The following is a 27,587-nucleotide window of genomic DNA, read 5'->3' as shown; positions in this document are numbered from 1 at the left end:
TTCGATTATTGAGAAAGAGACAAAAAATGATGCACCGAGAGTCATGTGCTTGTTCCAAGTCGGAACTGGATATGTTTGCCATGCCCCCCACCATGATGACCATGCAAGAATCCCAGTGGGTGGAATTTAATCCCGTCTCCTCATTGACGCATTCCGCTCCTATCGAGTTTGAAATCAAAGGACAGCCCGAAGATTACATCGATCTGAATAGCAGTTACCTGTATTTGAAAGTGAAATTGATTGAACCACCCAACGCTAACATAGACAATGATGATGCAGTAGCTCCCGTCAATAATTTCATGCATTCCTTGCTTAGCGAAGTGGACTTGTACTTGAATAACAAACTGGTCAGCAGCAGCATGGATACTTACCCTTACCGAGCGTACCTGGAAAATCTCTTGACGTACGGAAAAGAAGCCAAGAACACTCATCTGGATGCTTGCGTGGTATGGAAACCTGACCAAGCGAATAGGTTCAACAGCATTACAGTTGCTGGGGATGCTCAAAATTTATCGGGATTTGTAGAACGACGAAAGAAAATTCATCTAAGTCGTAATTTAGAACTGATGGATCGCTTGCATTTGGACATGTGGTTGCAAGAAAAGTATTTGCTGAACGGGGTGGATATCCGCTTGAGACTGAATCGCAGCAGTGCCGCTTTCCTTTTGATGGCTGCTGATGGTTCCACTTACAAAACCATCATTCAAGAAGCCAGCCTCTACGTGCGTCGCGTGGAAGTGTTACCTAAAGTGGGAAACGACATCAGTCAGACGTTGAGCAGAACGACCGCCAAGTATCCGATACGACGCGTGGAAGTTAAAACCTTCACGATTCCCACTGGACAGCGATCCATGATCGAAGATCATCTGTTCCAAGGACAGTTACCCAAGCGTTTAATCCTTGGCATCGTAAGCAATGCAGCCTTCAACGGAGCCTACAACGAAAATCCTTTCAACTTTCAACCCTACAATGTGTCCAAGATCGAAGTCAGTCGCGATGGCAAGACCTTGTGTACCCGACCTTTCGAACCTAACTTTGGTGTCGCGAAGAATTACTTGAGGTCGTACTTGTTCTTGTACGAAGCCACCGGTCAGTTAGGAACCAACACCAGTCACGGTATTACGTACGAGGATTACGTAGGAGGCTATGCTTTGTGGGCTTTCGATTTCACCCCAGACCAAGGCAGCGACGAGGGACATTTCCACCCTATAAAATCTGGCCAGATTCGAGTGGAAATTCAGTTTACTACAAATCTACCAGAGACGGTGAACGTCCTCCTGTTTGCAGAATTTGATAATACCATAGAAATCAACAGTTTGAGAGAAGTCATTCTAGATTATTAGAAGCTATGGAAGACTGTTATCCCTCTTTACCTAGTGGAGAAACTTTAAAGATGAATTGTGAGGAAACTGGAAGAAGAATCCCAAGACAAAGACGAAAAAGATATCATGATGAAGTCAAGATGGCCAGAACAAGAAGCCCATTTAGTCTGCTGTTTTGCCAAACACTTGGTCGAAAAAATGACGGAATTGATCAAGAAAGAGTGCTATGGATGTCAAAACGATCATCCCAGTCAAATTCAACACGACAAATGCCTGATGTTGAGTCAAGAAGAAAAATTGGACGAGTATCTGCACGAGGCTTGGAGTCTCATCTCGGACGAAGACGTGTTGCATCAGTGGTATAAAGACTTGCGTGAACATTCTTGTCCACCATTAAACACTCAAGAGATCGATCGTATCGAAGCTCTCCTGAATCAGAGTGAGGAGACGAAACGAAGAAACGGTTATTTGTCAAACATTTTCAAGCAAAAGGTCAGGATCGAATTGATGACTTATTATTACCTGTGAAGAAGAAAAAAACCACACAAAACATGGATACCTGGGAACTTTATTACCTTTTGAACCACAGTTCGTATACGGCTTCTTGGAATCCTGTCGTCTGTGCTAAAGATGAACTCCCTCATCGCAAACCTCAAGACCATCAAGCTTATGTGATCAACACGGACGACAGTCATCTCCCAGGAACCCACTGGGTAGCCGTCTACTTTCCTCAAGAAGGATGTGTGGAATATTTCGATTCGTATGGATTGCCCCCTTTGGAAGACGATATCATCGACTTTATGAGAAGAAATGCTCAGACCACCCGATTCAATAATGTGAAATTACAAGGCACAGATTCCTTGGTGTGTGGACAATATTGTGTGTATTTTCTGCATCATCGGAGCCTGGGCTATTCCTTAGAACATTTAGTGACTCATTTTGATCCTCGTTCTTCTTCAAGAAACGATGTGAAAGTAGATCGATGGTTCTGTGACCATTATGCTTATCTTTTGTCTCAAGCTAGGAAACGTAGTGTCCATCAATGGCCTAATGACTTCCAACAGTGGAAATTACAATTTCATTCACAACGTTGTCAGCCCTGTTTAAAGTAGATTGTGAATTGAGAAAAAAATGTTTGTCATTAGAAAAAAATGTTTGATGTTATAATGTTGGATTATTGTTAAAAATGTTAGAGTTGTTGGTTAGTGTTAAGTGATTTTTTGAATAAAAATGTTGTGTTTTGAAAAAAATGCCTTTGTCGTTTGTTTGGCTATAAGAATGTTTGATTCATGCTCTTTAATTTCTTACTATCCCTCTCATGACACTCATTGAACGTTGCGGCTCGAAAACCGTGGAAGGATGTTTTCCTTCACGTCCGCGTATGACTTTAAGAACCGGGGAAGTTTCCAGTCTAACCATCCATTGTTGACTAATCCTCCTACGAAGATGTGCTCCAAACTACCTAAGCTAAACGAAGCCTACGTAAATTTGCATAGGGTCAGACACAGTCTGATACCGAAGCCAGAAGAGATAGAGAATGTGAGAATGTTAAAAGTCACTGAAGACCTGATAGAAGAGCTCTTCAGAGAAGAAGTGAACAGGGAGAAAGAAGAATGGACAGAGAAGTACAGACTTCAGAGACAGCAGCAGCAACAGCAACAACAACAACAACAACAGCAGCAACCTGAACCTGACAGAGGCTTTGTCGATTGTCGTATCGACACCAAAGAGTTCTTCTTCTCTTTCCGAAGAAGCAGACCTATCGCCAGAAGGTCTATCCTCAGAGGACATCGCATTCTTAGAAACTAAAAGATTGCCATAGCAAACAAAAAAACAAAAAAAACAGCCCTTTTCAGGGCTACCCCCAATACTCTAGAAAAGAAATAACCATCAATTTGCCAATGTGTGTAGGTAGAGTAGTGTGAATATAAACACTGACTCTTTTTTATAGTGTGAGGGTATGTGTTTGTGTAAAGAATTGTGTGTTAGTAAGTGCTCACGTACGTTGGTATGGATAGTAAGATCATGTCTTTTTTTGGTGTTTGAGGTGTGGGGAGAGTAGATTTAAGGTTAGATTACTTTGCGTAGGTGGATAATACATTGAAGTGATTAATGAAAATTTTTTTTAGAATAGTGATGCGTAGTATAAAAAAGTGAGTGAGTGTTTCTTTTAGGTCGGCGCGTTGTTGGGTCATGATCTAGGTAAGATCAATTTTATGTTTTAGGGGGATGTTTTCCTTCACGTCCGCACTTTTAGTATAAAGTGAAACTCGTTCGGCAATCCAGCTACCCTTGTTGATTGACCAACACCAGAATGAACACCAGACTAGCGAAACTGTTGGAACTTCATGTGCATCTGGAATATGCCAGGCGCCTGTTGAACGAACTGGCCGCGGAGGCCATTGTCGAAGAGGGAAGGATGAGAGAGGAGGAGGAAAGAAAAAACAAAGAAGAGGAGGAGAGAAGATACAAAGAAGAGGAAGAGGAGAGAAGAAACAAAGAAGAGGAGGAAAAGGAGAGAAGAAAAAGAAATTTCAGAATCCCAGAGACAGAAAATTGGGATTCTGAAGCTATTTATCCTGCCTCTGCTCTCTCCCCCAAAAAAGTAAAAAGCAACTGGGGAACAAGATGCGTATGTGGCGCCAGGCCTGGAAGGTGCCACCATTAACCAGGTGTCCATGAAGTTCCAAAAAAACAGCCCTTTTCAGGGCTACCCCAATACTCTAGAAAAGAAATAACCATCAATTTGCCAATGTGTAGGTAGAGTAGTGTGAATATAAACACTGACTCTTTTCTCATAGTGTGAGTGTTTGTGTTTGTAACTGATCACGTAAGTTTGTGTGAATAGTAGATTATGGGTTTCTTTATTGTTTCTTAGCGTATGTGGAGAGTATAGTTAGGGTTTTATTATATTTAATGAGAAAGTAGGGGGATGTTTTCCTCCACGTCCGCGCGTTGTTTGGTGATGATCTAGGTAAGATCAATTTTATGTTTTAGGGGGATGTTTTCCTTCACGTCCGCGCTTTTCGTATAAGAACCCACAGTATTCGTCGTTCAAACCATTCTACAAAGAATAAAAAAGATGGCTTCGAACCACCTTGACAAAATGCAAAAATTACAAGACGTTTTGGACAATTTAGGAATGATGGAGCAGATGTTAGTGAGACTCAATGAAGACCACTATTCCTATAGTCCCCATCGAGTAAAGATGGAGATCAACAATTTAAGAAAAGTAAAGGACATAATAAGTGGTGTCATGAAAGAAATAAAGGAGGAGAAGGAGGATGAAGAGGAAAGGATAAGGATAAGAGAATGGAACGAAAAAATTGAAAAAGAAGAAGAAAATGAGAAGAGGAAGAAAGAAGAGGAGGAGAAGAAAGAAGAGGAGGAGAAAAAAAAAGAAGAGAAAGAGTGTAGGAGAGAAAATAAGAAGTTGGTTGAGAAAAAGAAGAAATTAGAAGCAGAAGAAGAAAAACCAAAGGCCCTTTTCAGGGCCACCCACATTTCTCGAAAAGAGAATGACTTTCAATTGCCTACCCCTTTTTATTTTTTATTTTTTTTATAAAAAAAATCCCATGTTCAATTCCCCTTGTCCCTAGATAGACCCACACTTTATTCCCCCATGTTCAATTCCCCTTGACGCTAGAGTTGCCCACGATTTTTCTCCATGTTAAATTCCCCTTGTCGCTAGAGTTGCCCACGATTTTTCTCCATGTTAAATTTCCATTGTCGCTAGAGTTGCCCAGGGGTGTTTTTAATGCTAATTCCCATTGTCGCTAGGGTGCCCCTATTCACTACTCATATTGAACCTTAGCCACCATTTTTATTTAGGGCCAACTAAACATCATCCATCAGAAGTCTTGCAGTGAACCATTGTGTTGATATAACCATCCATTCAGGACAGGCAGCGAGAATAATAAAATCATTTTTAAAAAATCTGATGTGATGACCATACTGGATGTCAGCTAGAAACAATTTTCATTTAAGATCAACAGGGCATTACAAGAAAGTCTTAAAGTGAAAAGCTCGTGTTGCCATGACCTTCCACTCTGGAGAAGTAGCAATGACAATATTATCAAGATGTTCGCTGCTTGACATCACTGACATCAGCTTGACATCATTTTCATTTGGGACTAATTGTACATCATAAGACGTCTTTCGGTGAAAACAACACGTCAATATGACTTTATGTTCAGAAATTGTAATAACAAGATTTTTAAAATGGCTGACGTGGTGGCCATATTGAAAATCAGACGGGTACTTCCATAAGCTTTTTTAGTGAAATTCCCATGCCGATATGACCATCCATTCGGAATGAGTGTCCGTGGCGACCACATCAAACATCAGATTGAGAACATTTTCATTTAGCGCTGATTAGACGTGATAAAGAGTCTTTTGGTGAAAAACCCGTGTTGATATGTCGATCCATTCAGAAGGAGTAGAAACAACAATATTTTCAAGATTGTTATTGCGGCTGCCATATCTGAAGTCCGAGCCATATCATTTTCCTTTAGGCCCAACTAGATCATGGGATGAATGTGCGTGTTTTTAGCTGGGGGCACAATACACTACATACATTGTCAACTCTTACGCCGGGAGAAAAATGTATCGATCTGTGCCTACCTCCTGATCTCATTATTTCTCCAATTTTTTTTGCGGAAAACCCATTTATTACATTATGCCTGCTGATTTTCTTTTGTTCCGAAAAACTCCAACAGAAATAGCTATCCAAAAAATGCTCTTCACAGATTGCAATTTCCATTTTATATGTGTTGTCTCTTGTAAAAAGGTATTATTATTATTATTTTTAAACGTAGCTTTAATAATTTCAGTCATATCGCTACTGTGTCTAACACTAGCATCTTAATGTTGAGCGCCAAGCAAGGCAGCTGCTAGTACCATTTTATAAGTCTTTGGTGTGACTCAGCCGGGGTTCGAACCCGCGACATCCTGCGTCCAAGGCGGATGCTCTATAACCACTTAAACCACCAGAGCGGCTGTTCTAATATAGCATCTGTGCATATTATTGTGAGGTAATTACACAGAACACTCATCACGTGACGAACTTTATGACAAAATGATAAGTACAACATATTTAATTAAACTGCGTTCACTAGTGGAATTAATGACAATTTGTATCGTTATATTTGAATCAAGGTTAAATGCGAAATATTTAATTATTTGTGGGCTATGGTATTATGAAATGTGTGTTAAAGTGAAAGAGTAATTTGCATACAACCGAGTATATATCTACGGTATTGATCAACATTTTAAACATTTTCAAAATGCCCAAACGCGAACTAAATGAAAGCGCCCCGGATAAGAATCACCCGAAGCGATCAAAAGGGACGAAGTATCTGTGAAAAATAAAACCATCATGGTTTGGCAGTATCTGCTGGATTCTCATGTCTCAGCAGGATCAACACCACGTTGCAAGAAGGACGTGGTTATAGACTAAACGACGCTGATAAATTGTTGCAAACAAATCTCCTTATTTTACGTCCTGGTCTCCTTATTTGTTTTTCAATCTCCCTACTTGGCTTCTGAAAAGGTTGACAGGCATGATAAGCTCGAATCCTCCTTGGATAGAACGCTGACGGATGTAAGACTACTTGTTTCCATTTGATAAGTAAGGATATACACATACGGAGAGAGACAGGCAGACAGACTTACATAATTAATAGAAATAAGAAGGCCACTATCACCAAGAGCCAGCTTGGAATAGACACCAGGCCAAGAACCTCCATTGTGTTAAATGCAAGAATTCTTTCTGTCCGTTTACGAGCTTAGCACTGCCGTTGTCAAATTGATGTATATAACCACTTATCGACTATCTCGGGGAATTTTATAGCAAACATGTATATCATTTAGTTCACCCAAACTTATCTCACTGAGTGAGATTATTGCTGGGTGATAAACTTGGAGAACATACAAGACTCTATATTGTAGTTGTTTTATCTTTAACCTAGCGGTCGTGTTGCTTGAGCAGATGACCATTTTGTCGTCTATCATGTGATATACCGAGCTACTACCGGTAAGTTATTTGATTGAAGTGGAGGCAATATTTGGGTTGACAGTTACGTTATAGTGCGAAATACTTTACGACTAGTCAGCAAGTTGCTTTGCGTTATGCAATGTAATAGTGAATGGACGGACTAGATGTCTCGTATCAGCAAAACTGTGGTAAATATTGTGCTAGTACAGAATCAGGAAACAACTGCTCTGCTGGAAATCTTAATAAGATTATGTGTCACAATAACATTAATAAGAAAAACAAAAACATGGAAATGTGGTTGCATCTCGTGTTCATATCAGTCACTAAAGGCTGGTCTGGAGTGTCCCATCGTTAGAATATTAGTAGAAAAGAATTAGCACATATCACTCGTTGATGTAATTCAATAGCTGTTGAATTGAAAATGCACTCCATGCACCAAAACGTATCCGGTTTCATAAAGCTTCAAGCTTCAGGTACACTCCGTTTGCAGGTTTGGTTAATGCACCTTTGCCTAACTTTGGTGGAATCTGAAAATACCCCAAAAAATGTCTACATTAATGCCACGATATTCACTTATTATGCATATACGGTATATCGTAAAGAACCTGGAAATTAATGCGGATAAAAGGTATAGACTTCTGAATATCGTTTATATCTATATTTTTTCGGGAGGACCCGTTATGCACCTGTTCCCATTATTTGTTTGAATTAAAATAAATATTAAAGAAAAGTTAGAATGTGTGGGTTTTTAATGGATAATGTACTTCACGAGGGATCCACCGCTTCCCCTTTCAAATTTGATTGTCATCCTTACATCTTTTAAAATAATATGCTTTATTGAATGTATCACCTGGGAACTAAATCGCTACTAACACCGACATGTAGAATAAAAATACTTATGTACATTGACAGTAGCAGCAAATCGTTACTAACACCGACATGTAGAATAAAAATACTTACGTACATTGACAGTAGCAGCAAATCGCTACTAACACCGACATGTAGAATAAAAATACGTATGAACATTGACAGTAGCAGCAAATAGCCATCATCAGATCAACCATTTTACTTTTTATAATTCCAAATATTTATTTTATATTATAATCTTATCTCTGTATGTAGCTATACTGATTTAATTCCTAGATTATTTTAATACAAACAATGCTACAATCAATTCAAAAAAAATAAAACTTAAATATCACTAAACATGGAAGCAGCCTACTTCTGTTTCGGGTGCTGTCACAAATCTGAAATTCTGCAACATTTCAACAATCGCCATCTTGGCTTCCAATAAGGCCAGCCTCATTCCTATACAGTTTCTGGGCCCTGCTCCAAACGGCAGGAAAGAGAAAGGTTTGATGTTTCCTTTGTTCTCCGGGGAAAACCTGCAAATATCAAGGAGGTATCGTACCACTCGTTATATATTTGGAATATTGCTTTAAAATGTGTACTCAGAACGACTGAATGAATGTTCCCAACTTTGATAAAAATGACTATAAAATTGTGAAGATTTAAAATACAGTTATTGATCATCCTTATAGTTACTTTGTTTCTTTAAGTCAAAATCTAACAGATATAATAGTTTTACCAAGTTATATACAACCTGATCATCAATTTGCATTCTTGTTATTTCTTTACAATTAAAATTGTTCGGATCAGGAAGAAATCATTTAAATAGTGTTCTCCTCTTTAAAATAATTTTCGCAGTAATTTAATTTTCCACTCTCTTCAATCTCTCCAAACATTTCAATACGTCACCTTTCGGGGTCAAATTTACGCGGATTGGGCCAGAACTCCGGATCATAATGAACAGCACTGACCACAACCGTCACGTTGAGCCCTTTCGGAATCTTAACTCCGCAGACTTCCGTGTCCGCTGATGCTTCTCTATTGAATCTGTTAAAAATATCCTAAATATTAGATGATATACCACAAATATTTACTCTGTATGCACATTTCTACTAACAAAGCATGGTAGCATAAGATGGAGTACTACAATAAGACGCTAGATTTTCATTCCTAATGACAACTAGACTTTTGGGAAGGAGAGGACACGCAGAGACAATCTGATGAAATACTGAAGAAATTATGTACCGAATTAGTTTTAAAAAGGAATAAAATTCTATGCAAAGCACAAAATGAGATAGCAAAATCAAGTCTGGGTATGAAACTGTAGACTCTTTTCCAAAAATAAATTCCTCTATTGCTGAAAGTAATACTGAATAGACGGGTAATATAATGAATAGCTTTCAGAATATCCCCGCAAACGCATGACAAAGGGTCTGTACCGTGTTGATAATACAATATTGATATCTAGCAGTGACTTGGACCCTGTGCCCAGAGACATGGATCTAGTAAGCGACAATACCTCAGAATAAGTCGTGACGGAATATACTTTATTAAAATTGCAAGCCACAGAAAAGGTAAGAATGTAAAATTTAACCTTGATGTGACCTTCACATTCAATATGCTTTATGATCATGATGTACAAGTGGGTGTCAATCAAAATATATTTAGTGATGCACAAGTGTCCATATACTGAATTAGGTCACAAAATGATATTCACTTTTGTGATCATTTGGAACTTGGGGTGAGGACATCATTATGTAACAAGACACACAGTATTTTCATGTTGTATTCCAGGCTAAGATATCGTCAAAATTTCTTTAGTTATTTACATGTTACACCTAGAACCCAGAATATAAGTCAAGTTTTGCCTTGTGATGATTTTATGATTCAGCTAAATACCTCACGAGGGATCACTGCGTAGTCTCAAGTGATATATATACCTTAGCACCTTTTTCATTTAGAAGTCTTCTAGTAAAAGCCTCATGTCAATATTAAATTTAATCCAGTAGAAGCAGCCATAACAAAAATCATAAGATGGACAGTTGGACAGCCATACTGGATATGAGATTGGCACCATATTCATTTAGGGCCAGCTAGACATCGTAAGAAGCCTTCTGGTAAATTTCCATTCAACGTGGTGGAAAGCCTATGTCAATACGATATCCGTTCAGGAAGAATAGTGACAACAAATTTTCAAGATGGCCTTTCTGGTAGCCATATTAGGTCGGCTCATTTTCATTTAGGACCAAATAGACAGCATGTGAAGTCTTTCAGTGAAAACCCCATGTTGATATGACCACAGATGAAGAAGGAGTAACGATAAAAATATTTTCAAAATGGCCACTATGGTGGTCATACTGGATGTCCGAGCGGAAAATTTTCATTTACGACAAACTAAACTGTGGAATGAACGTGCATGTAAGGTTTAATGGCAATCCTGTAAGTAGATTAGAACTAGTAATGATAACAAACGTGCTAGATGACGGACTGACGAAATTCACATAAGCTCTACTGGTTTGTGACTTTTAGAGCTTTAAATTAGAGTAACATGCTGTTCGACTTATATTTCGAAATTAACACTGAAGATACCAACCTTGTCGCAGGCGGGTATATTCGAAGTGTCTCATTCACTACCATATCAAGGTATTGTAATTTGAAAACGTTGTCATAAGTTGGTTGTTTCTGAAGAAAAAAGATATATATATATATATATATATATATATATATATATATATATATATATATATATATATATATATATATATATATATATATTGAACTTTAAATATAAGGCAGAAGTAATGATACCCTAGCAAAATTGAAAATATAGGCCATTGTGTGACGATGAATTTGATATTAAAAGCATTGTGTATCCTAAATTAGGCCCATTCTGAATTGTAAGATTGAAATATGCAGCAGAAGTATTTAGAAGGAAATATAAATTAATTTTTCACGATATGTAGCTAAATTAAAGACAAAACGGATATAGTAGGAAGAAATTAATACATCAGTAGCTGACATCCCTTTAAATCGTTTCAAATATTGTATTTATCAGGACAAGCATACATGACTTGCAGTTATAGTGCCTAATTCCTTATCAATTTCTGGCATACACGAATTGTAATTTACCTTGCCTAGTTCCATGTCAATTTCTGGTATACACGATTTGTAGTTTACCTAGCCTAATTCTCTGTCAATTTCTGGCATGCATTACTTGTGGTTTACCTTGCATAATTCCTTGTCAATTTCCGATATCAGCTTATCTTGAACATCCTGATTCACCGCAAGGCAGTAGGATACAAATGTCAGCAAACTGGACGTGGTATCAAAGGCAGCCAGAAGGAAAATAAGTGCATTTGCCAGAATCTCACGGTCTGTCAAGCCTGCAACCATTGATTAAAGAAAGTCATATATAAAAAAACACATACATACAAACATACATACATACATACATACATACATACATACATACATAGTCAGGTAGACGGATACACAGACAGACAGACAGACAGTCAAACAGATGCAAATACCAGTCAGCCAGTAATGGAAATATATTATCATAGACTCAGGGTTAGACAGGTGTGCACCATAATGGGGTTGTGATTGACATTTAGTACAGGCGTGAACTCTCAAAATATTATCATGTATGTGAATTCTCCATATGTTATTAGAGATGTTTCTTTTAAGATATTAGTGTTACATGTTTAGCTCATTAGAGCTTAGGCAGTGCAGGAACATGTAATTGTGGCGAATTGGTTGCTATGTGGTTACATGAATTTTAACATATAGCGTCTCCCTATTTTCGATAACGCGTCACTTCATATACATGTTTTTAGACTTCTTGCGGTCCATCAAGCCAAATTATATTGAATTACTAGTTGGCTAATCCCATATTTATTATGCCCGTAGGAAATCTCTAACAATAAGCTTTAGCTATCGCCATGTTGATCATTATATCACACTTGGCTTATCAAGGTTTGACATTTTACATTCAGCACCATTTCTTGCAAAAATTACATGTCTGTATTACCCCATTTAATATCAAAGGTGTTTTCTCCATTATGTGGGTGCTTGAGGGGAACACCACAACACGTGTATTAAATATGAAGTTTCAGGTTGCTTGTGTTTCGCGGAAAACGAACTTTTTATTGAAAGTATTAAGTTCGTATGGACGCCATTTTTATACTTTTGTGACCCATGACAATGATGGTTCGATACTACAGTAGTTGATTAACATAAATTTACACTCAGATGAAGTCACGGTGAACTTATTGCCGAAAGTAATATCTGAAATATACTGACCTTACATAAAAACTGTTAGATTTATTGAGTAATGCAAATTATTTTACGCATAGTTGCAACCTCCGTAGCAACCCCAATTTTTTTATAGTACCTTTATACCCTGTCACTAGTTTGTGCCTGTTTATCCATTAGAGAACTGTTCTGCTACTGAAAACTATGTAGACAAATTAGGATATAGAGTTTCAGTCTCAGAGTTTTCTACAGAATAAGATATAAGATGCAAGAATGTTTTATATCCTGAAATATATGGAACATGTGGCTGATACCAAAAGAATTGTGTTAGACTATCTGCCATTTCGCCACATCTGATTCGTTGGCGGATTTGGTCTGCCAATTCTGACTGGTTCATTACTGTCACATGGTTGAAAACCAAAGGTTATATATTGGAGAGGAAGACAATACTTCCCAGCTAACTGCAGAGCGTGGTCAAGTTCAAAACTGGAACATAATATTAGTGAATTTTGAAGTTCAGCACCCGTTTTAAGTAATGACATATATAAATTGCTATAATAATAATAATACAGGACTGTCAACGTAATAATAATGTTTTAAATTATTTCGACATTATTCAGGTGAAAAGCTAGTAAAAGTAGCAAGATTTCGAACATCTGAATGTCCGTTTTGTTAACAGTATGCAGAGGCAAGCATTTTGGTAATTACATAGGAAATGCCGGAGTAAGTAAATTCATCTTCCAAATTGTCGTGCAGTTATCTGCCATCTCATTGGTAACCTGAGCTAAAATGAATTCAAGGCAAATCTTCAATTCTCGTCAGTTGGAGTCACCCAATGGTTTCCGGTCATTATGCCATTCATTAAACATTAAAAAGGACTATTATGTTCTAAGACATTTTATTGGAATGATCCAGCTACAAGCCATCGAAAATTAACTTCAGTACCTAATTGTTACGATGCAAGAGTGCAAGAAACGAGTGTTTCTTTGCAAGAGTATAAGTATCTTATCCAAGTGAATATTTTGTACAGATGACAGCTTTCCAGCGTTTTAGTTGTATTACTCTCATTAAACATTTGTGTTGACTTTATTTTTTAGTGGAACTTCTTCACTGAACTCTTCCTAGCAGACGTGAAGTAGAGGCTGCTTACAATATATATGATGCATGCCTACAGATAGACAGATGGGTCCACATACACAGAGCCAATAATTTGGACATACACGCAAACACACATTGCAACATATTTGGGCATCTGTTTAAAGAAAACTCATGCTTTTAACGGTACCTGTTTAGAGTGAAAATCTGGGTATATCAGACTGATGTTTTACGTGAACACCTCCTTTCAATGGAAATATAGAGTATTAATCAAAATGAAAACAAACAATTGTCCTAAATTAAACATTAAGTTATTAAGCGCGTTCTTATAATTTATCAGTGCAATGAAACGAGAAAATATTTTTCTTCTTTTTCCGCAAAATAATTACAAAATCTACTGATATTTTCCTCTCAATTTTAAACTGCAAACTAACAGTGCGAAACTAGTTTGCCACTAGCCCTGAGTCTTTTTCAAAGGCGAATACAAACATCTAGACAAGATAAACAATAAACAAACAGGCGATGAGATTACAAACGTTTACATAACTATTGTTTTACTTGAATAAAAGCTTGAACGTGTTTTATGTTTAAATTAGTTGGCTTCAGGTTGACTGATCATGTATATATATTTATATCGACCGACAAATGGATGAGCCATATCACCATGTGTATGGGGACACAAAAAATATGGTTGGTCGAGATCTGCAAGAGGCAGAGAGACTCAGACCTAAACTTAAAATGGGAAGTGTATCAAATAATGGATCTTGACACAGAGGTGGTTTACATGTGTATGTCGTGCGCTAAGTAGGTTTGACAGCATATTTGTCAAAATTAAATTCTGTAATATCAAAGACTGTGTATAGGAAAATAATCGTTTTTATTTTAGAGAGTGTGTGTTGGATTGTGATATTTTTTCTTATATCCATGTCTCTGAAATCACCACAGATGAAATATCAAATTTCAACACAACACACAAAATTATGTATGAACAAAAATGGGTAGGGTAATTTTTCAAGAAGATAAATTAGACATGAAGGAAAATACAAAACCTACTGTAACGGCCGATACATTTGGTTTTGAAAGTAGAAGCCAGAAATCTTCCAAGACTCAGTGTTTTATACTATTCCTCAATACACTCAAAACCCAGTCACTTCCATTTACTTGGTCTAAGCAGATGGTTCAAAATTGAATGAAAACATAAAATAGATATCTACCATCCCAGTCTTCTATTAATTTTTGGAAGATTCGAAATGGAAGAATGCATGTACTCATGCGTGTAAACTGGGCGTTATCGTATGATCCCTCCCACCATCCAATTACGGTAACAGAAAAGATCTTACCCCTCTTTTTGTACGACTCGTAGTTCATGCCTTCTTCATTTTCTGTGGTCTTGTCGCTTTGTTCTTTGTGTGCATTAATCATCAGTTGAATGAGGTCTTTATAATTCTGTAAAGGAAAACAAAACCCACGATCCATTCTCTTAGAATAAGCTGTCGCTCCAGAACCAGCTGCTTGTGTTGGTTCTGATTGGTCCATTTTCGCATAGACGTTTAATTCTCATTTTTCTGCTATGCTGGGGACACGAGGATATGTATTATAACTTAATAACATGGATTTTGTTTTGAAAATATTAAAAGAAAGAATACAGATTTTTGCCTGATACGGGGCCGTTATTAAAATTAATATATATTAGCTACAAAACTAATGAAATTTTCGAGAAAAAAAAAGCTTCGCCTTCCAACAATTGTACAAATGGAAAACAGTCTGATAAATATTGTTCTATGTAATAAGAGTATTTTAGACTACGTGATTGACTAATATTAAACTTGAATTGTTTCGTGGATAGTATCTAGGGTCTATATACTTTAATAAACGGCGCACGATTTGGCTTCAAGTTATCAAGGAATAATCCAGAAAACCTGGAACAATCCAACGACCTTGGTTTGAGCTTCCGTCAGATTATTCACCAAGAAGGAACTGCGGCAATGAACTAAATTTAACGAACACAATATCAATGCAAAATAGAATTACTTCACTAAAAATACTTTTCGTTCATAAGGTAGAAATATTCCTTGGACGGTCATCGTGGAATTAAAAATATTTATTTCTACTCAGATAATTTCGAATGTTTAATTAAAATGCAGCAACATAGTCTTCTAGATATTCTGACGTCTAAATTTTTATTGAATATATTATAATCTTCATACGACACTTTAAGCATTCTCTAACATACCTTTAAACTGTTTTTCGTCTTCAAAATTCTAAAAGTAACTTTAGAATTGTGATTAAAAAAAACAACACAAACGACGAAAATTCTGTGCAACTAGTTTCGCATTTAATGTACGCTTCTTCAGGCACGAAATGTTTTTTCAAAATTTTCGGCGTTTGTGTTGTTTTTTATCACAATTCTGAAATTTTTCAACAACATAATGGCATCAAATTATGATCCGCCGAGAGTAATGACGTCTTTGAAATATCAAATATTGAAACTATCTGAAAAACAAATGAAAAGCAGCCTTCACAGCAGTTTCTTGAACAAATGTGTTGAGGAGGGGATCGTTCCATCAGGTTTACGACTGAAAATGAAGATATACATAGGAAGCGGAAATGAAGATTTCCAAGATTCTATCGACAGTCTGTTACATAAAGTCTCGCTAAACATAGTTGAGAGATTAGCAGAAGAACAGCAGAAAATATCACAAAACGTCGGAAAACAGATGGAAAATGTTAGGGAAGAACTGAGGAAGAAAATAGATGGCCAAAGACTTTTCAGTTTCGACCAAGAAGTATATCAAAAAACAGAATCAACCAAAAATGATATACTTCTGAAGCAAAATAAAAAACTGAACAATTTACGAAAGAGTAAAGAAGAGAAAAATAATCAAGGCAAAAAAATGAAGAACAGCATATAATCCATCAACAACCGAAAAAACAGCAGCAGAAAAGCAACAAATTATCACAAAACAGAGTAATAAACAGCAAGAAAGGAAGTATTCAAAACCCATAGAAACTACTGCAAGGAAGAGTAATACTCCTATAGCACCTCCCAAAACTTCAGTAACCCAAAGAGTCAACATAAGTAGGAATTTTGAAACTTCAAACAAGAACCAACAGGATGAACAACAGCGAAAAAACTTGACTCCCCAGGGCACAACAAAGAAGACATACGCAGAAGCCGTAAAACGAGGAGAATCAGAAATAGTGACCATGAGAAAGACTGTCAAACCTGGTAAAAATTTTACAAGGTCTAATAGAGACGACATCACAAGACAAAATAATAGGAGGTTCGACAGATTCAAAAGTAGAAGAGAGTGGAAAAAAGAAACAAAGCGAAGAAAACAAATTAAGAGAGGTAAAGAAACAGTCTTAAACCTCTCACGTAGAATATTAACTGATAATGACTATATACTGTTAGGCAAAGGGCTAAAATTTTGTCCCAAACCAAAATGTCACAATAAAATTAAATTAGCTGAAGAAATTTTTAATTTCTCTAGACGCTTAAAATTGAAAGAATTTTTTTATGATAAAGCATACAACAATTCAGAGAGTAAATCGATTTCTTTTCATTCTAAAAAAATGGGTTATTTTAACACAATTAAATCATCTTTTACACCAGCTAGTGGACGTGATTCATATTTAGATTTTTATATTGACGCGATCACAAAAGAGATATTAACTGATAATCATAAAAAGCAATATCATAGTAATATTTCTAAGGACGAAATTAATTCTTTATATAATCTAATGAATGACGACAGTATAGTTATTAAAAAGGCTGATAAATCAAACACTATTATTATTATGAATCAAGATGATTATGTTAAAGAAGTTGAACGTCAATTAAATGATGAAAATACTACAAACATATTGACAAAAACCCGTCAATAGAAATTAAATCAAACATTTCAACATGCATTAATGAGATTGCTAAAAATAATAATTCCGTAATTGAGGAATTTGATACTTTCCCTCTTAACATACGTACACCTCAATTCTACATATTACCCAAAACTCATAAAAATCCTGACCATAATTTACCTTTAAATTATCCAGGACGACCAATTATATCAGGTTATAATTCATATACTGAAAACCTATCCAAATTTATTGATAGTGTTTTACAACCTTTAATGAAATCACTTCCTTCATACATTAAAGATACCACTGATTTCATTAAAAAGTTGAAGTCTACTCCACAGCTATCGATAACTCAATCCTTGTATCATTAGATGTAACATCACTATATACCAACATTCCGCATGCAGATGGTATTGAAGAATGTAAATATTTTATTGATAACAATCTTAATAATAGCACACTATCTAGTGAAGATATATGTAAAATAATAAAACCTATCTTGAAAAACAATTATATTCAATTCAATAATATGAATTACATGCAAATAATGGGTACAGCAATGGGTAGTCCTATGGCTCCTTCATACGCTTCCCTTTTCATGGGTAAATTAGAAAAAGATTTTCTCAAAACGAAAAGTTTAATCCATCTGTTTGGTTAAGATTTTTAGATGACATATTTTTGATCTAGAACCATTCAAATGAAGAACTGAAAAAATTTATTGATCGCCTAAATCATTTTCATCCGATAATTAAATTTACTTATACTGCATCAAGTACGCATGTTTCATTTTTAGATGCAAATGTAATAAAAAATATTGAAAACACTATCTCTACAGATATTCATATCAAGGAAACTAATATCCACCAATATGTAGAATATTCTTCATGTCATCCCATGTCATGTAAAAAAGGTATACCATATAGCCAGGCCAAAAGATTCTGACGCATTATTTCAGATGATTGTCAATTACAAAATTCTTTGAATAAATTATGAACTTATTTCCAAAATAGAAATTATCCTACATACATAATTGATTCTGCACTGAACAAAGCCCGTAATCTTACTCAACATGAGGCTTTAAACACAGCAGATTGTAAAATAGAGAGAGATGTAATTCCTTTCACAATACAATATAATCCTTCATTGCCTAATATAGGTCGTATAATTAATAAATATTATAGTCTCCTAAATTTATCCAATAAAACTAGCGTCAAATCACTTTTCAAAAGTAAACCAATTCTCGCTTATAGAAGACCCAAGAATTTGCAAGATTTTTTAATCAGAACTAAACATACAGAAAATAAAAAATACACTTTTCGTCATCTAAATGCAACAGACACCGGTGCTCTCAATGTGCAAACATAAGAGAAAGTACTTCTTTCAGTAGTGCTAATACAAAAGAGGTATTTTCTCTACGCGATAACACTAACTGCATATCAACTGATGTGATTTATTTAATAACCTGTAAAAATGTAGCATGCAATATGTTCGACAAATACTACAACAAGTTTCTACGAGAATGAACAATCATCGCTTTCATATAAAAAAATGATAGAGATCCTCAGTTTTCCTCTAATGTTTCAACACACTTTAACACCAATAATCACTCTCTACTTGATTTTTCTTTCATGCCAATAGATAGTGTGCATGGTGACATGAATAGAAAGAAACTTATTGGATTCATAAGTTAGATACTCTATATCCTAATGGACTTAATGCTAATGCACTATATAAAAATGTATAATTTAAATTGATATATTGTATATCCTTTATAACAATATAATTATATGTATGACTGTTTGTCTCTAGTTTATTTTATTATTTTACTAAAAGTAACTACAGACATTCTTACGTCTGACGTGCTTTTCCTACGCTCTTGCATTACGGATTTGGTTGCCTCTATGAAAAAATCCAGTGCTTTCTGGTCCATCAGTGGTATGTTCCGAAAAAATATTTGAAAATCTGGAAACAGCACTGTAATATAAAATGTTAAATGGTATGACCTCACACTGCAAATAGAATTTTGTTGATATCATTTCTAAAATGAACAATCAAGAATGTCATCTAATCTTGAAAAATATCAACTGTATCTCGTATACCGCTATAAATTATTATCGCCATGGTCTTTATTGACCTTTAATATGAGGATGTCGTTATGGTACTTACAGAACTTTAACATTAGAAGGGTCTTGTGGGAATTATGGGGATTTTATGTAGGGTCTGTGTCGGCCTTACAGAACTTTAACATTAGAAAGGTCTTGTGGGAATTAAAGGGATTTTACGTAGGGTCTGTGTCGGCCTTACAGAACTTTAATTTTATGAGGGCATTGTGGGAATTATGGGGATTTAATGTAAATGTAGGGTCTGTGTCGGCCTTACAGAACTTTAACATTAGAAGGGTCTTGTGGGAATTATGGGGATTTTATGTAGGGTCTGTGTCGGCCTTACAGAACTTTAATTTTATGAGGGCATTGTGGGAATAATGGGGATTTAATGTAAATGTAGGGTCTGTGTCGGCCTTACAGAACTTTAATTTTATGAGGGCATTGTGGGAATTATGGGGATTGAATGTAAATGTAGGATCTGTGTCGGCCTCATGGATCTTTGATAGTATCGAAACTTATGATGCGATTGTTCTTATACTTACAATCCAATATACCATTACACACGGAAATATTGGTGTGTAGATGGGATGGGGTTAGCTCATAAACTGATACAGACCTTAGTTTATAGCATTACACATTCAAACAGAAGATTCTGGCATATAAAGATTTACTTAACATATAATATACGATTACACATACAAAGAGGAAGGTTTATTGGTGTTGGTTTTGTGGGGTTTCGCGATATAAATCAACACATAATAAGCTATGCATGGTTGTCAGTATAGTTGGTGAAGGAAGAGCCCCGAAAGACATCAGGAAGAACCACCAACGCATGGGAAGAAACAGGCCTGCTTTCTCACACAACCACGTTGGTCTAGCCCAGACTTGAATTCATATTGACAGAGATTTGGTGCGTGAGTGATCTTTAAAGACGAGCGCCTTAGACCACTAGGCCAACCGGGGCCCCGAGGTTGTGGCTAGATTCTTGCGTCAGTGAGTTGAACAAAACATTTCAATGACGATTTCTCATTACCTGACCATCTTATCAATACTATTTCTTATTCTTCTACTTTGTCTTCCTTCCAAGCAGAAACAGTACCCTTCTCCATTGTTGTTAGAAATGCTATGTGTACTGTTGTTTACCCATTTGTCATGTGGCTTCAAACAGAAATATGTACGATCTGATGTAATTATTGCGGATAAACTTTATGGTCAAACGGTCTGGTACACAACGTCTTGCAGTCCCGGATGACGCTGTAGTGATGGAACTGGTTTGGTATATCTCATCAACAGCTCCTTCGCATTGCCCACGATGCTACTTAACAAACTTGTACACAACTGACCCTGGTACAAAGCTCATTGTTGGTATTGACAGAATTTCATTGAAATTTCACAATGCACCACAGAAACCTGACAATACACAACAGCAATCTAACAGGAAATTCGGTGTGCTTTTTAGGACATATTGTGCAGGCCACACTCACAATTGTTTTGTTGCTACTGTTTTTTCTGCAGAGTTTGTTTCTCTGGATGATACGGATTGTACGAAGAGGCCGAAATGTATATGCATGGATTCCACGTCTTGTGAAAGTTAACAATCAATCGTATCGTCACAATTTCGGACTTGCACCAGAACAAGTGACTGTCCAAAATTAAGTGGAAGTTTTTGTTCGATTGTTTGAAAGCCTCTGATAACGTGTCATCGTTTTTTACATCCTACCTTTGTGTTAAAAACAAATTAAGATTTCATATCCAAACGGACTTTTATCAAGAGATATCTACCCAAGTGGACGACATAATTGTTTCGTGGGACGGAACACGTCCATTTACGTCACCTACCTAACTATAAATTCGAAGATATGATCAAATACACTTTTAAACGATCATTTTATTTTCCCGATTTTCAAGGAGTGACCAAGAAAAACATATATGATATTAGATGCTTTATAGAACACGTAATGAGTAATACGTGACAGCAAAGAAGTAAACGTATGTTGGAAAGGTTATCGACCTAGTGTCTATTCTTCGTTTATTGCCTCAAAAGTCATCGATTAATAAAGAAAAAGAAAGATCGCTGAATCTTAGTATCTATTCGAGTGTAAAATATTCCTACATAAGTTCTTTCAATATTTATCGAAAGTGTTTGAAGACAACCGATTTAATTTTAGAATTTTTGGTCGTGAAAAAATGAATGTGTCGTTTCTTTAGTTCGTTTCCAATTTGTTGACTGCGAAATTCGGAGCCAATGTCCCTTGCAAACACGAGTATGTCGACCACTTTGCTTGAACATCATTTTCCAAGCTCGCACAAACTCAGAACCTGTTTTTAAAGTATAAGCTACAACTCAAGCAGATTATGAAAACAACTTGCAATAAATCATCGATATCAACCTGTTCCAAAAACTTCTTGGAAATTTGAGTCGCCACGGTTTGTACAGCGCGCATGTCGATTGTTCTTGAAACGATATCATACGTAATGGAATATCACACTTCTGAATATGGATTTGTCGGCAAATTATAGTGTTTCGTCTGTAACCATCAGCACATCCAAGAATGCAGTAAATCATGCCCAAGAGTGGGTTCTTGTTGCTCATTAAGTGAACCAACTTCCGGTGCTTTTCCGTTTTCATGGATGCGTTCGTGTACCAAGAGAAATAGGTGTGGAAGATAATACTCAAACTAAAGTGATCAGTTCTTTTTCCACTACTTTCCTCACTTCCTCCTTTCCTTGTTGGCATGATATTGGTGTATGACATATATTTCATATCTTGTCCAGTCTTGTCGGTATACGACAGGGGTGCATAAACTTTTAAGGCCAAGGGTCAGATTGCATTTTCTAAGAATACTCGAGGGCCGCAAACACTAATTTCTTTAATATAATTACTCTTCGCGCAACAGATTTATGAGTTAACTTAATTTGTCCTGAAGGCCGTACAGAAAACGTTCGCGGGCCGGATCCTGTCCACGGGCTGGGTGTTGTGCACCCTTGGTATACGATCTCAGCTTTTCCAAATCAAAACCATCGACGGAGTAATGTCTAACCTCCATTCTTCTACTGTTTTTTGACATGTATCCACTTCTATTGAGTAATTCAATGTATCATAGAAAAGGCCTTGGTTGAATATCTACGGTCCAACAATTGATACACTTAAGGTGGCAATCGTAACCATGGTTCACACTTAGTTGTTAGGAATGCGAATTATCGTGTCTTGTGGACGTTTAAAATAGATTAAGTCTACGCGATGGTTCAATATAGTTTCCTTATGGTTCTGGTTATCCATTAATTCGTCTTCCTCGTTGATGATTAGATGAAAGTAACACCGACGAGGAAGCGATGACATTTAGGACAAGGTTTCTCTCCTGAATAAATGTGTATCGTTCGAAATGGAACAAACATCCTGGTTACATCTTGACACACTTACAATCATTCGCAAACGCTTTTGTTCTATTGAAACTATTTCACTTTATAATTTCAATCACAAATTGGCTATTGCATGTGGAACATCGAATTTTTCTTTGCCCCTCGGAAACAAGGATTCATCATCAAACAGTAACTATTTAAATGATTCTCTCAATCTTTGACTCTTTTGTCACCTTTGTTTTTAAAAAGTCAATGTATCCGATAAAATTTAATATTAGTAATGTCATCAAAGTGATTTTGTTAATTACTGATGTGAATACATTTTTCGTCCAGAAAAGTATGACCACAAAACAAACGATCTTGTATTGCTTGTGGGTAAACTTTCAAAGTATGACCTGAAGTAACACTTCTTGAAATTTCCGTACCTTATGAGGTCAGACTACGGCTCTTTTTTTTTCTAGAATTATATCCTGTTTAAAAAAAAGTGTATCTGTATCTCTTCTTTGTTTAGGTCTGTACAATGTTCTAGTTTTTCAACCATAATGGCTTTCATTCCGGTATAGTGATGGTCTCTGTTTAACTCTAGCTACCATGATGGCACGTGCTAATGCATAATGTCTTGGTCATTGTGAGTCTTCAATATACCTCTGTTGAGTGTCGGGATTTGATCAGCTAATCACAATTTCCGACCTCGTCCAGTAACTGAAGGAGGTGAAATGTGTGATGTTGAATTCATTAGATTACCGCATGCAGTCAATTTTGGTAACTATTTTGGAAACCTTTAATTCTGCAGGTTTGCTAAATTCGACCCATACGGGAAATTTTTAAACTTTCATTGGTAATAAAAATTTCCCACTCAATCTTGATCCTGATTCTAAAACTATCGTTTCAACTTGCACATCGTAGACTCTGACTTGTTCACGATAAACGCAACCAATTTCCATGCGGCGACTTCTGAAATCTCTAAATTGGACTGTGTGGGTACATGCTGTCATTCGAAACATTATTGAAGTCACCTTGTTCATAAATAGGATATGGAACTAATACTCATGGACTACCGAGCGACTTTTACTCTTTGACGATCCAAATTGTGATGATGGTGGTGATAAGTTTTGTTCCTCGAAATCGCAAGTGCGCTATTGCAAACACTGTTCTCCTTTTGCTAGGCGACACAGAAAGTTGTCGTGGTCGGTTTATTTCGGGCTTCTCGATAGAATGTTGTTATCATTACGTGATAGGGATCTATCTGTGACGATATCGTACAGTTCTCCTAAGACTTTCAACCTTTAAAGATGGAAGACCAACAAAAGATCCAACTTCTGTTGAGCGATATAATAACCAGAGTCCCTAGAAGGAATTGGCGCAATACAATACGAAAAGAATTTCCAGGAATTCTAGATAAGCCGAATTTTTCATTTTAAATGCCGAGTGGTAAAACCATCTCTGATGTTCTTCAGCAATAACAAAATTTCCCAATGAGCTGGTGTTGGCACATATATTGACTGTCAACTTGGCACCATTTTTATTTTGGACAAAGTGGATGTCATTAGAAAATTTTGGGTGAAAATTCCATTTCATAATGATTATCCATTCAGGGGAATTGTTGTTGTCTTGTTTAACGTCATTTTTCAGCACATGATAGGCTATGCATAGCGGCCAGTATTATTGGTGGAGGAAGAACTCGGAAAAAAAACCGGGAAGAACCACCGACCCACGAGAAGCTACTGGCAAGCTTTCTCATATACCCACATTGGCCGAATCCTAGACTCTAACCCACGCAGACAGAGGTGAGATGGCAGTGATCCATAACGTAGAGCGCTTTAGACCACTCGGCCACTCGGGGCCCTCTCATTCAGGGGGAAAAGTGATGACAATATCTTTAAGACGTTCGATATGGCAGCCATAAGTGATGTGTGACTGTTACCATTTTCAATTAGGACCAACTCTGTAACATATGAAGTCTACTGAAGAAAACCCCGTTTTGATATAGCCGTGAATTTGGAGAGGAATAAAGGTTAAAACACTTTTCGACATATGACCATCTAGTCAGAAGCAGCAATAACAAGACTTTCAAGATGGCTGCTGTGACGGCCATAGTTGACGTCAGATACACTCTATTTTCATTCAAGATCAACTGGAAGATCATAAGACGTCTATTGGTGATAATCCCCAAATCAATGTGACTTTCTACTCAAGTAGCTTTGTGCTAACAAGACTTTTAGAATGGATGAAATGGTGGCCTTATTGTATGTCAGATTTGCATCATATTTATTTGGATCAGCTACTGAAAACCCGATGCTGATATGACCATCCACTCAGGAAAAGTAGCGATAATAATATTTTCGTAATGACTGCCGCGGCGGCCATATTAGATATCAGCTCGGCAACATTTTTATTTAGCATCAGCAAGACATCATAAAAAGTATTGTAGCGAAAATCCCCATGTTGATATGACTATCCATTCACTAGAAATAGAATAAGATTTTCAAGGTGTACACTGTGGCGGTAATTTTCATTTAGAACAGCTAGATCTAATAAGATCTCTTTCGATAAAAACCCCAAGTTCTTTTGAAAATCGATTCAGGAGGAGTGGCGTTAGCAAAATTTTAAAGATGACCGATGTGTTGGCCATATTGGATACCCGAGCAGCAGCATTTTCATTTAGAACCAACACCAGCATGGGATGAATGTGTGTGTTAAGTTTCAATGCAATATTCTAAATAGTTTAGGAACAGAAGCAACCTGGTGCGGACGGACGACGGACTACAGATCATCGCGCACTTCTCTTATATGACAAGAAGGGCTAAACTAAATTAAATTACACGTCATCAAGCACTGTATATGGGGAGGTTTTAAAACTACTCCCGAGGTAAAAGTGACTATACGAGTTATGCCTGTCAAGGAAAAGGACCTTGGGATCCAGAATGTCCACAAGGTCAAAGTAAAGTTGCTAAATATCATAGCAACCGTGAAACCTAGTCTATGGACAAAAGTACAAGTGCGTGTTTAATGTGTCTCAAGCGAGAACATTGGTTCCTGGTGTATCTTGAACACAAAAGAAAAGTTAAGGTAAATAAAAACGAACAAGGAAACGAAAGAAGATTTAAAAAATACTGGAGATTTCGGAAGAAGAAGAAAGTGATGGTGAAGAAGATATCCCCTCCAATAAATGCAAACCCAAACGCCAAGAAGACATGACCAGAGGCCAGGGGAAATAAAACAGAAAAAGTTAAATAGATTTTTTGTGAAATCGCGTGTTTCAAACGTATTGTTATTTCTCTTTACTACGGTACACCCAAACTAAGTAAGAAACAAATTATGCTGATTCTTTCATTAGTTTCATCTTCCTAATTTTCCAAATTCTATCAATGCGTGGATAACTATTTTCGTTTTCATTCAGACTTTTTCTTCCTACCAAAACACATCCTTTATTGGCAATCAAGAATGATCATATTTTTTCTGAGCGATACGGGTTTGAAAACGATCTTCAAATATCATAGACTTTCCATCGTGAGTTCTAACTGTCTCAATCCTTTCCTTCGTTCAACTGTCACTGGCATAGACCTCTTTGCAGATTTTGTTATATTTGTTGTAGCTGATGGTTTAATTAGTTTTATAGGAGTAGTCTTTTACTCTTTGGCTTTAACGAAGAAGACTGATATAATGCGGTTATCTATTATAATTTACTCACGATCAGTTGTTAAATATCTACGGTGTTATTGATCTCACAATGTAGACCTCTGAGACATCTTTTTAATGTATCGCTTGTATTCTCATCGTCTTGTTGCTGTAGACATGTCGCTTCTACCCATTTCTGCCTTTGAAGAAATCGTCTTGCTTCTTCTTGAAATAATGGTATACTAACGTGGGCACCGTCGATGACATTAGAAATTCCAGCGATGATGATAAAAAGTTAAAAAAGCGTCTGGAAATTATGATGCTACCGATTTATTTGTAGCAACAGCATAATCAGCAGCAGCATGAGCAGTCACAATGGTATTGTCATGAGTGCTATAAGGAAGGATTATAGGTCTACCCCAATACAGAGCCTGGGCCGGAAGAGTGATCTTCGACGCCCTTATTTAACCTTTGTCCGGATTGAGTCCCGGCTCGACCAGCATGGGTATGTGAGAAAGATTACTAGTAGCTTCCTGTGGGTCACGGGATCTTCCTGGTAACTGCCTCCACCATACGTACTGGCTGCTATGTACAGCATAGCATGTGCTGAAAAATGAAGGTAAATCCCACAAAACCTAGCCAAACACACATTATTCGCGGTCATGTCAGACATGATACTCTACTGAACTGTAATCAACCCTAGTCTGTCGTGGTTCAGAGTAAAAATAATATCTTAAACACGAACTGAATCATGCGACAATCTATTCAGTGTTGTTTTTGGAGAATACAAACAGGCCATAGATTGGTCAAGTAAGATGCATTGTAATTGGTTCAGTCAGAACAAAGAGCGCTCTCGTTGGCAACGTTCCAAATCTCAAAGGAATCCCTATACAACGCATATTAAAGACTTCAGGATTTCTTTTTACCAGTCTTGTCATCCGTATTAAAAGAATTAAGATGCGGGTAAGCAAAAATTCGTCAACAGTTATCTCTTGTGTGTAGTTTCATACTGATAGCAGTCTATGTGGAGTCAAACGTCTACCCCATTCCCTCTGTGTACATGTGATGGTGTTTTTGTTTAAACATTATGTGTTAAAATCATACTAGACCTACGTCACTCCATTGGTATGT

General features: G+C 36.7%; 1 protein-coding gene across 2 annotated transcripts in view; it reads right to left on the bottom strand.

Moving 5' to 3' along the window:
• Nucleotides 1-7,543: 7,543 nt before the first annotated feature.
• LOC149801749 (cytochrome P450 3A24-like) overlaps nt 7,544-27,587 on the bottom strand; it is a 41,061-nt gene continuing 21,017 nt past the window's right edge. For both annotated transcript variants that reach the window (XM_089956077.1, XM_089956078.1), the window contains 7 exons: nt 19,226-19,347; nt 14,856-14,961; nt 11,392-11,549; nt 10,760-10,848; nt 9,076-9,213; nt 8,540-8,702; nt 7,544-7,844 (listed from right to left, as the gene is read on the bottom strand). In XM_089956077.1, the coding sequence (XP_089812203.1) occupies nt 7,770-7,844; nt 8,540-8,702; nt 9,076-9,213; nt 10,760-10,848; nt 11,392-11,549; nt 14,856-14,961; nt 19,226-19,347 (851 nt within the window). In that variant the 3' untranslated portion in view covers nt 7,544-7,769. The remainder of the gene's footprint in view (nt 7,845-8,539; nt 8,703-9,075; nt 9,214-10,759; nt 10,849-11,391; nt 11,550-14,855; nt 14,962-19,225; nt 19,348-27,587) is intronic.

This window comes from Sinohyriopsis cumingii, chromosome 4, assembly GCF_028554795.1.
Source record: "Sinohyriopsis cumingii isolate HCF-2022 chromosome 4, ASM2855479v2, whole genome shotgun sequence".
NCBI classification, from domain to species: domain Eukaryota; kingdom Metazoa; phylum Mollusca; class Bivalvia; order Unionida; family Unionidae; genus Sinohyriopsis; species Sinohyriopsis cumingii.
The sequence above is the reverse complement of the archived record's forward strand: the minus strand, read 5'-3'. Positions and strand labels throughout refer to the sequence as shown.